Source organism: Littorina saxatilis, linkage group LG1 (genome assembly GCF_037325665.1).
Source record: "Littorina saxatilis isolate snail1 linkage group LG1, US_GU_Lsax_2.0, whole genome shotgun sequence".
NCBI lineage: Eukaryota > Metazoa > Mollusca > Gastropoda > Littorinimorpha > Littorinidae > Littorina > Littorina saxatilis.
Window position 1 is genome coordinate 28444690 of NC_090245.1, and position 11852 is coordinate 28456541.

At 42.1% G+C, this 11852-nt stretch overlaps 1 protein-coding gene across 2 annotated transcripts; it reads right to left on the reverse strand.

Moving 5' to 3' along the window:
• Positions 1 to 1779: 1779 nt before the first annotated feature.
• LOC138966094 (uncharacterized) lies at positions 1780 to 9794 on the reverse strand. 2 transcript variants are annotated; one of them, XR_011455604.1, is made up of 6 exons: positions 9380 to 9793; positions 6696 to 6895; positions 6148 to 6276; positions 4825 to 5031; positions 2322 to 2895; positions 1780 to 1926 (listed from the first exon to the last, which is right to left on the reverse strand). XR_011455604.1 is itself a non-coding variant. In XM_070338181.1 (5 exons), the coding sequence occupies exons 1-5, from the start codon at positions 9672 to 9674 to the stop codon at positions 2410 to 2412; spliced, it is 1317 nt and encodes a 438-aa protein (XP_070194282.1). In that variant the 5' UTR covers positions 9675 to 9794; the 3' UTR covers positions 2342 to 2409. The 2 variants fall into 2 exon arrangements, 1 of the variants encoding a protein (XP_070194282.1); XM_070338181.1 differs by lacking the exon at positions 1780 to 1926 and having other exon boundaries at positions 2342 to 2895; positions 9380 to 9794.
• Between the last annotated feature and the right edge of the window lie 2058 nt (positions 9795 to 11852).

Consider the following 11852-nt stretch of genomic DNA (forward strand, 5'->3'; position numbering starts at 1 on the left):
TTATGTAGAATACGCTCGCGACGCACCCCCAGTGGGGTGGCACAAGAAACGTCCGCAAGAAAGGAAGGTGTACCCGCTATTGGACGCTCTTGTAAGACACGATTGTCACCCACTGTCGCGGAACGACAGCTGACTTCCTGTGCCTGACCAGACATACCTTGAAGGTGAGGGACACCTGAAGCCAGTTCCGGATACGAGCATGGCCACTCGTACCGACCGGAAGCTGGAGACTCAACCGAGACGTCGGCCGACGTAACGGTAGCTGAAGGTGTACGCAATTTAGCCAAAGATTGCACACCACCAACTCTAGAAGGAAGAATGGACGTAACACGACTAGCCGCTCTCCTTTCCTCAGCAAAAATGTCTTTAAGCTGACCAGCAAAGGAATGAAAAATATCCATCATTTGCTCCTTGTCTAACGGAGCTTTGTCTGCCGGTTCAATGCTAAGTACAGGAGCGGCAGAATCAACAAGAGACTCAGCAGGAGGATCAATAACAACACTAAATGAAGTATCATTGATAGGGTCCGTGACATGAACAGTAGGATTGGCTTTCGTTTTCTTAGCTGACCGCTTTGAAGAAGAATCTGAACTCGCTGATGCAGACGCACGTTTCTTATGTTCTTTGTCAGACATGTTGACCGAAAAAGTTGTAACAAACAATTTCTACAACAGAAAACGCTAGCCACAATACGAATAGAAAGGTCTCACCCGAACGTAGAGAAAACCAGGGAAAAACTCAGCTTCAAAAAAGCTGAAACGGCCACAAAAGGCCGGAGCGTGAACCAACACGTCTGAGCAGCTCAGGCGTTGGAAGAGAAGTGAATTGAAGATGGCGGCCGCGTGTCACGTGGCGATAAGGGGAGCCTACCCTGAGGTATCACGTGGTCTAGTGACTGTTTATGTGATTTTTCTTTAGGGGAGTGGCTTCCCTTGTGTTACCAGGGAAGCGTGTTCAACGTTTAAGCACTTAACGGAAGTAAATTGCTATTTATGAGATTTGGGGAAGTAATATGTAATTTAATCACTGATTTTGCTTTCCATTAAGTTCCCTATGCCCTTCTTTCCATACCTTGACAATTCATGCTGTTTTATGCTTCTGCTTTTATCTTTCTCTCAAATCACTGACACATGCATGTTTAAAAGATATTAGATGTACTCTCTGGAATGTACATGTACATTGAAACACCTACAATGGCATCGTGAAGTGCTCAGAATTTAGCAGCCATGTGTTGCTGAAGGTACACCCTTTCCTGTGTAATTAGTTCAGCTCTACATCTCAGGTCAGATTTTAAATGTGATAAGACCATCCCTCCACTGGGTCACATACCCCAAAATCAACACCCTGACTTAACCTTGGACAGTAATTTCAGGTTTTGCAAGAAGGAAAAAAAATCACTCAACTATATAATTATAGCACTGGACTTGTGATCGGAAGGTCGCAGGTTCGAATTCGGGCCGGGACGGACACGGGTCAACTTTATGTGCAGACCCAGAGACGGAAGCCATGTCCCACCCCCGTGTCATCACAATGGCACGTAAAAGACCTTGGTCATTCTGCCATAAGTGCACGTGGCTGAATACACCTACACACGCAGACACCTGGGTAGCGCGACTCCGTTGCTGCTAGCTTTCCACTGGGAGAAAGCGACCCGAATTTCCCAGCGATGGGACAATAAAGTAATGAAAATGAAAAATGAAAATGAAGTAGATGAATACCCGCTTCGCCGGGTACGGCTTCGCCGGGAAGAAGTTGAGCCGAATACCCGGCTGTGCCGGGTGTATGCCGGCTTTGCCGGCGCACCGCACGAAGGAAGGGAGATAAACGCGCAAAACACTGGAGAAGAGTAATACCCGGCTTTGCCGGGACAGTGACCTTCTAAAAATAGTATAACGGGAATATGGATTGAGCGTTGTCGACAGTGACCTTCGACGGGCGCTGTGGCGGGGTGGTAAGACGTCGGCCTCTTAATCGGAAGGTCGAGGGTTCGAATCCCGGTCGCGGCCGCCTGGTGGGTTAAGTGTGGAGATTTTTCCGATCTCCCAGGTCAACTTATGTGCAGACCTGCCAGTGGCTTATCCCCCTTCGTGTGTACACGCAAGCACAAGACCAAGTGCGCACGGAAAAGATCCTGTAATCCATGTCAGAGTTCGGTGGGTTATAGAAACACGAAAATATCCAGCATGCTTCCTCCGAAAGCGGCGTATGGCTGCCTTAATGGCGGGGTAAAAACGGTCATACACGTAAAATTCCACTCGTGCAAAAAACACGAGTGTACGTGGGAGTTTCAGCCCACGAACGCAGAAGAAGAAGACAGTGACCTTCTAAAAATAGAAACGGGAATATGGATTGATGCCACACGAAGGAAGGGAGATAAACGCTGAAAACACTGGAGAAGATAAGGAAGAGTTACTGGGAATGGATCCAGAGAAAAACCAAAATCGGTTCAGCGCTGAATATCTCATCGACCAGGTTGTGTCCCGGGTGTACCTGAATATGGCCACCAAATTTGAAACAGATCCATCGAGAACCTTGGCCGTGCATCGCGAACACACAGACACACACACAGACACAAGTCGTATATACATATAGATGATATGAAAGACAATGCCACACACATGAAAAAGCCACACTGAAAGTAACAAAATTTAGCACCACAGACCTGGAGACTGCTAGATAAAAGCCTCCAAGCGAAGCGAGGGAAATGGTGATATGGAAGACAATGACAGTGGAGCCGTACTCCTTGACGGCTCGCTTGAGTTTTTCTGCCTGGCTCAGCTGCTGCGTAGTAGTAGCATCACCCACCTGTGCATCCGTGGTTGTGGATGTAGCGTTTGAGTTGTCACCACGAGGCTGAGTGCTGTATTGTCGCCTCTGTTGATACTGCTGTGCCACCTGTGTGAAGAGTCAAGAACAAATTCAATGTTTCCGACCCTATTTTTTTCCCTCAAACTTTTTTTGACTCTTTGACAAAAAGAAATAGACAACAACAACAAAATGTCAGAACTTGATTTGTTACCAACTTTACAAGAAAAGTTACTCTTGTCCGCATCCAGGGGACACAATTTCCGGCCAATAAAAAGCTACATTCGCCTGTGTAAATAAGAAACAAACTTCAATCAAAAACGAAAAGTAACTGACCTATCGACCCTAATTTGTTAGCCTTATTGTCATCAGAAACAAACATTTTATTTTTTGGGCCTTATCAATTACCACAAATTGTGGTACATACAGAAGGTTCGGTTTGGTTCATTTCAATTTAGTCCCTTGACCACCTGCGTCACCTGGGGGACATGTGGGATGAAAAGCAGGCGCAACCGTCCTCAAAATTTCTGTCTTCGTTGGGCTGTCTCCAGTAGGTTTGCTATGCTGAGGCAGTGAGTACAAATATTCAACAAGAAAAAAAACGCCTCCCACAAAAAAGAGTTATCTTTTCTTGTCTTGGTCCGTGCTATCCAGAGTTCTAACTCTAACCATTAACAAGCCCAAGCAACTACACCAACATATTTGGCTGTGTACAAGTTACAACGTACATTACAAATGAAAAGCTTTTCGGTTCAGTTAAACCTACCCTGACCACCTGCAACTCTCGATTACGACCATCTGCCCATTCTGACCAGCCCAAAGGATCTCAAACAAGGTTTTGTAAAATATATGCAATTCACCTCTCCACTGTAACCATGCACCTGTCTATAATAACCACTTTCGGTCGGTTGCTTGGTTGGTCGTTCCACTGTATGTACCTCTTTCAGACATCATAATATGTGATGAGCTCCAAACGCAATGTTAAACAAGAAGAGCAAACGCTCGATCGAGTCACTTTCGCAGTTCTGAATATTATATGAGGCATCAGATGGACAGGAAGAAATTGCTATTCACAACACAATGAGTCACGTTCACATAAAATTTGAGCCCGGTCACTTTTATAGTTTCCGAGAAAAGCCCAACGTTAAGTTGTGTGTTGCCGAACAGAAAAGGCTAGTTATCTCCCTTGTTTTTCTGATAACGTTCGTAAAAGGCTACAGATGTAAATACTTTGATGTAAAGAATAATCCTACAAAGTTTCAATCACATCCGATGAACTTTGTCAAAGATATAAAATGTCTAATTTTTCCTTTGACGCTGACCTGTGACCTTGAAAAAGGTCAAAGGTCAACGAAACCATCGTTAAAGTGTAGAGGTCATTGGAGGTCACGACTAAACAAAATATGAGCCGGATCGCTTTGATAGTTTCCGAGAAAAGTCCAACGTTAAGGTGGTGTCTACGGCCGGCTGGACGGCCGGACGGCCGGCCGGACAGACTAACACTGACCGATTACATAGAGTCACTTTTTCTCAAGTGACTCAAAAACAAAAGAAGTCTGTGCTCACCAAGTCAAAGACAGAATAGTTATAACAAACATCACCCGCCAAGACAAGGACAGCACAAATACAAATGTCATTTTCAACATTATTTGTACTTGTCTCACCAATGCTCATTGTGTTTTTTCGACTCCAAATCCCTTTTTTTTCAGAAGATAGATCTACAATCCATGCTACTGTGACTTGTAATGATATGATGTATGTGTAGTATGACACTCACACACATAGACAACACTGTGAAGGCGTGTATAGTAAGTAATGATCACACTGTATTGAATATAAGACTAAAAGGTAAGGTTACAAGCACAAAGTAGAGAGTACTGAAGCAAGAGACTGTTCACTGTGATAGCTGAATGCTGCAGACTGCTGCAGAAGGCAAGGATAAAACTGAGGCTGGCTGTGTGGCCAGGCAGTATGGATAACCATGACTAGTGAGCATGCAGATATCACTACATGACTGACCTGTCTTATCATGGCATCTTGCTGTATAAACAACTGAGCCAGCGTAAGACGGCCACTCTGGAAGCCTTGAAGCTGTTGCATGCACTCGTGTATTCCGAAACGATGACAGTTTTCCAGCCAGAGTTTGAATCGCACGCAGTCGTCTCCCTGGATTCCCTGTGGACAAGGGGCACTCACTTCTGGTAGACGCAACTGCCCTTGGGCACCCTGGAAATGAAACAGAATTTACACGTAAGTAAATCCATTCCACGTATCGTAAAGGTGGCATAAAGCCAGACATGAGAAATTCTTTATTCATCACTTTTTTTTTAAATTATATTTTCTCTCTTTGTGCGATCATGCATGCATTGTGAAAAACGTTGGCGAAATGTTGAACTGCAACACCCATCAAACTATAAACATCAGATCTGTACCTCAGACCTGTTTACCCTAAACCCGAGGCAAGAGTACTTTCCCAAAAAGTTGAGTGTATTTTTCAAAAAGTTGGTGTACTTTGCAAGCAAAGCCATATGGGCTAGGGAAAATGTACGCGTGGGTGCAAACGTGTTTGTGTAAGAATAGCATGTCACTTGTGAACACCTTCAGAATTTAACTCCTTCCAATACAACAGGAATAAAACAATTTTATTTACCTGTCAGTTTATAGCATTATCATAATAACCAGTGTCTTCCAAACAGATTGATAATGAAAAGATGAAGTTCGTGAAATAACATCTGCGGTTGACAGTGGCAAGTTCATTTTTACTATCATCTCAGAAAACATTGCTTCAGCGCGGACTACAGCCTTTTCTTCTGGCAGGATTTGCTTTGCGGGAATGAACTTCATAATTCCTTGGCAGCAACCTTGTCCAGGTAAGTTTTGGAACTGCAGTGTCGTTCGATGTCATATTTCCCAGCATGGGCAACGGAGAAATCTGATTTACAATACTTGCAGTGTGCATGACTTTTTCCCATAGTAGACTCCACAATTCCTGGCTCTTTCTTATATTTCTCCAAGAAAATCTACTGCTTCTGCTGTTTAGACTTGGTACAGTCATCCAAAACTGGCACATTGTTCCGCTTCATTTTGCCACGATTGTCCAGACGATCGCGCGTGCTAACAACTGAACAAGGTTTCCACAGCTGAAGACTCACTGTAATGGTTATCTCCCTTCGACCGAAACCGGTATCAGTTGTACCATTCCGTAATCAGCACACCAACAACGGAAAACGTATTCTAGACTTTTTCTTATGCGTATTTTGTGCGTGTGTCGCGTATTTGCGTACTGATAATAATTTGGCGTACAAAATACGCCCAAATCGTACTGGTAAACAGGTCAGGTACCTGCATGCTTTCATCTGCTACATCGGGCAGCTCCTCTGTCCGTTTGCGATAACTCTCAGCAATCTCGGTGATCATGACTTCTTGATCGGCCAACACTTGTGCCAGAGTCAGACGTCCTGACTGAATCCCCTATTGTGACAAAAGAAACAACAATGATTACACACAGTGACACACACACTTTATTTCTGGGGGAGCTGTTGACTAGGATACAGCCTAACATTTTCAAAAGGATCCCATGCTGATAATTCGGGTTTTTTTTTACATTTTGCTTCGCTGTCAAAGACACACACACAACCAGACCGATCATCCCCCTTCCCTCTGAATGCTGTGATTGGATGTACCTTCTTTTGAAAATTCTGTGTTTTCAGTCTGACTTCTTTCTCTTCTCCAAGGTGTGTTTTCTCACAATGCTTCACAACCGTAGGCCTGTGGTCACACATAAACCTGATTTAATTCATCAGTTAAAATTACAATCTAAATTCTTCACCCCACTGTCAAATATCATACACTGCCTTAATTATCCTCTCCCCTTTCTTTTGTACACACACCTGTAGCTGCTGATCGCAGTTTGCTAGTCCGTATCTCCTGCAGTTTTCCAGCCATGTGTTGAAGTGTGCGCAACCAGCGCCCAGATCTGCGCTTCCCTGCACCCCCTGGGGGCATGCTGTGTCGTCCAATTCCCAGTCAGTGGCACGGTAACTATGGCTTGCACTGCTGTGGTGTACTTGATCAGTGTGCAGCTGACAATCTGGAGATAGTATTATATTCTTCATTATTACTATTAGTTCTGTGGTTATAGATTTGTTGTCTTTTTTTTTCTTTCTTTTTAATGTTCTTGATGAGAAGAGCTAAAACAATATCAGTAACTTGAATCAAAGTTTTAACCTTCACTGTGCTTCGTGGGTCGTAGACGACCCAGAGCATCACAAAATCGTCTTTATCTCTGAAACTATTTGAAGTTTTTAATTGAGACTTCATGTAATCTCCAGTCACCATATGACCATCCCATTGCCTAACTTTTGAAAGATTATCTTTGTAAACAAACAAATAAACGATGATGTAATTTGAACTACACAGTCCGGATGATGTGGGTTGTGGACGACCCATATGGAATAACGTAAGGAATTTTACGCTGTTTATCCTTATTCGGATGGCGTGGGTCGTGTACGACCCATACTCTGCAAAGAAGCAGCAAAACATTTATTCCTATTCGGATGGCGTGGGTCGTGTACGATCAATACTTTTTACGTTGAATCCTTCTTTTGAAAGTATGGGTCGTACGCGACCCATATCATACGGACTGTGTAGTCCAAAGCGTGATCCGGTGAAGATTAAAATGGAGGCTTTAACTTTAAGGATGGCTGCATTCGCCAACCCTTGTGAAACCCCCAAGTGTAGCAATTTCCATTTTGGGGGAATTTTTAGCGTAGCAAATGGTGTTTAAAGTTTTAGAGCAGCACTGTCAAAAATGTATTCGCACATCCACATTTAGGCTATTTTGTGCAAGAATTTTTTTTTTTTTTTTTTTTTTATAAAACAGTATGGCCATTGGACAGTGTTGGCAGTACCACTTTTCAGTGTGGACAATGTTTGATTTCACAAATTCTGACTGCTACAAGTACAAGGAGTGAGAATCAGAAATGAGTAATTGGACTCACAAGAAACAGCAAACTTTTGCATGCTTGTGATTATAATGTTTGAGCATAGCAATTCTAGTAACAGGGTAGCAATTTGTCTTAAAACGTAGCATGATACGCTGAAAGCATAGCAGTTGGCAGCTCTGAGATATGTTTCTTAAGTTTTAAACTGCAGCATTTTTTTTTTAAATAGCATTTCAGCTTGACTGTTTTGTCATGCAATGAATTGAGTTCACTGAGGTTGCACTTTCGATCCACTGTGCTTACCCAATATACTTTTTAATCATCATGCATGCTACTTTTTCTTTCGATTCTTTGCCTGAGGGTAACAGAACTTTACAAAGTACACTAACGGAATACATGTAGTTGATTAATTATAATAGATCAGCAAGGAATTTAAACAACAGTAGGCTAGGGACCTATACTTTATCCTATGTACCGTATGTGTGACATACCACTCATGTCATAACAATATCGTTCACTCAACAGTGCATGTGAAGAGGTCATGTCTGGCAGGGACCTGATTTTTTACTGCTCGTGATGCAGAGTCACGGAGACAAACGTCATTCTTGGAACACTTTGAAGAATTTTAAGAACGTACACGTCACGATATGCTTTCTAGAGTGACGTCTCTTTGCTTTGACGTCGAAGATTACACAAGGCTTTAGGAGAGATCTAGGTTCCATTTTGAGTGTCTTCAATTTGGGCGCTTTGACTGATGGACGTTTGGAGCAATAGACACGCAAATGCAGTATGTGGGATAAACAGAATGCTACATGGCTTCCTGTTTGATACCAGCTAGTTTTACACTCTTTGTGTTTTCAAATATTGAAAAGCTCACTTTCGCTCGCAGTTCAATATTTAAAAACACAACTCGTGTAAAACTGGTATCACATACGTAGCCATATAGTATTCTCTCTGTCTTAACAAATCTCTGAAATAGGCCGGGTTCCTGGGGCAGTCAAATTAAGCCCTTGTGGGATGCATGGCCGGGCATTTCTGGAGGGTATCAGGTGGCATCTCCTGGCAGGAAAGTTTACTATTTCTAGACAGTACGGTACCGAAGTCTGCATAAAGAGATCTTTTTTCTTATCAGATTTCTTTTTTTTGTCACAGATTATTGTTCTTCCTCCGAAAACTAATCAGCTAGGTTTCGCGGATCAGAGCCTGATTTTTACCCAGCCTGAAACAGACAAGACATGTTCTGCATTTGACATAGTTTCTCTTAATAACCATTATTTTTAAATTAAAATATACCACATGTGACATAATTTTCATTTGACAGTTCATTTCTTTGCATGCATCCTTATTTGTAGGCCTAGATAACATACCCAGTGACATAGATTCTTTGTGTGCACCCTTATTTGTACATAAGATAAGGTACCCTGGTGGGGTCAATATGCAGTTGAGTCACTTTGTCTTAAAATCGCCCAGTCATGACCCACGACAACAAACAGCGGGTACATTCAGAACAAACGCTTCTGCGGTTACCTGACAGCACTGCAAAACCCTTATCCGCGAAGGGCAGTACGTCAACTGAACGTTATGTAACACGTGAAACAAGCGTGTTGTAAAAAATGCATATTTTTAATGACCTTGTACTCCTCGTTTGCTGAAGCCACCTGCTGCTTGTATGGATGCGGACTCCAACAATCTCTTGCTTTCGTTTGCCGACAGTTGGGCTGGAATCGGTCCTTGAATTCCCTCAATCCTCAGCTGTTGTCTGCTCCCAGCAGACGAATGCGAGTTGCGGTGACCCGAAACAACGAAACTGGCAGACGACACTTGTTTTCCTTGAAGACTTTCTGCTTCTGATCGCAAAATTCTTGCGACATGATCATGCTTACCACAAAGCACTGAGCCATATTTGCTAAGCTTTTGAAACGACATTTTAGATACTTCTGCTGGCGGTTGACAAGACGTCTTAATTCGAAATGAACTGTTGTGAGTGCGCAGTCCGTGTTGTAGTCTCAGCCCCCCTACACCGGTAGTTCTCCACTGCGCATGAGCAGTACTGACCCACAGGCGTTTGAAGAGAAGACACTTCGTCATGAAATCGTAAATAATATATTAGTGTTCTACTGAATGAATCATTTGACTTCATCTTGAACACGCGGCCAGTACTGTAACTGTTACAGTACTGGCCGCGTGTTCAAGATGCATTTGACTTTTCGTGTGAATAGCTTTCCGCCTAAAATGACTAGAAGAGAGTCTTGAACTTTAGCGTGTTAAATTCATAGCTCAAAATTCAGAGGCATTTAAGTCTCCAAATTTGTAGAACCTGCACTTGTAATCATAACAAGTAATTTTAGATACCTTTGAAGTTACGGAATGAACTCCGATGAACTGTACGAATGCATTTTGTTTACATGGGTCAAAGAAGGAATTATAAATCCGTATGAGAGGACAAGGGAGACAACTCTTTCGTGTAAATGATGTCCCATGGTTGACAACGTATGCCATTTTCGTCAATTGAACAACCAAATTAATTAATTATGCTTAAATTTGGAGCTCAATCCGTCAATTAATTTCACGACAAATGTTCTTTGGCTTGCTTACATGGACTTGTATCAAAAATAAGTAAAAAATGTCACTGGATTCCGAGCTATGAATTTAACACGCTAAAGTTCACGATTACCGGCAGAAGAGAAAACATTTACGTGTGTTGAAAGGTTGTAAAAAGCCTTAGCAGATCTGAGATAGGATGCAGACATTTTGTTTCACTAGATAGACAGTGCCTATAAAGTTAAATCATAGATCTTTCATATCTAAATACATGTACAGGTCGAATAACTCTAGTATAAAAAGTGTGTCTACATTGTGTCTTACATCTACTCACCACGTTCAGCTGCTAACAGTATTCACGTTTTGATTTGATCATGTCGGCGTGGAGGAATTGCCTCAGCCATATAAAAGTAAAATTGTATGTATGTCAGTGCAGCATTTAATAGCACACTCAAGCAAACCATCATTGAGTGTGATATTTTTTTTTTTACCACAAAATGGCATATAAACACTCCCCTGTGATGGCCATGCGATGTTAAACCTCACACACACAAAAATCACTTCTTTTACAGTTAAAAGTATACAGTTGAGCCAACAGTCACCATCTGCATCATGTGTGAATTTGTGTGAAAGCAACGTGCATACTTCCCTTCCAAAACATGTGACATAACAACAGTAAGGGTTGTGTTATATGAACACTTTCTGATGATCAACATTTTCTTTTGGAGACAAATTTTCTTGAATTTTCACGTTCCTAATGATCCAAGCTGTGTACTGATAAGGCCAAATAAAAATATATGTTGGTTTTGGGTAACCTGAAAAAGCCGACCTACCGACCTTATCTTGTTTGGTCACGTTACCCTAAACCGACATATATTTTTGTTTGGCCTAACAATTACCGTACCTTTTGTAATTTGACAATACACCTAAGCTTTACAACTTTGCCGAATGAATGAAGAAATGCATTTTATTTATAATTGTAAATTTCTTTCAGGAATGAACTGGATGATTTGTGAACAGTGACTCTTACTGCTTTTGTACCTGGGCAGGTAATGGTCTTGCATCTCACAAGTGAGCATGGTCAGAAAAGAAGTTTAACCCGGTTATGAACACAAGTGAGCATGGTCAGAAAAGAAGTTTAACCCGGTTATGAACACAAGTGAGCATGGTCAGAAAAGAAGTTTAACCCGGTTATGAACACAAGGATACCAAGATTGAGAAGCGTGGTTGCAAAATACAGTCATCAGGAATGTGAAATTGATTGTTTGCTTGCAAGACTTGATTTGTGTGCCTGTTGTCTTCACTGTGTAAGTAGAGATTCAAAAATGCTTCAATCAACTAAACCAACAGCTGCAGCACCCCTAGCCTAATATACTCTTTTCAACTAAACCAACAGCTGCAGCACCCCTAGCCTAATATACTCTTTTTCAACTCTGAACACAGAGCAGGCAAACTTCGCCAAGTTTTACCCCAAAAAAGTTATAGCAGTTTACAATGTTCTGGTGATCATCTACATAGGTTACAAAAGTTTCATGTTCTGAACGTCTAGGTACCAGAAAGTTC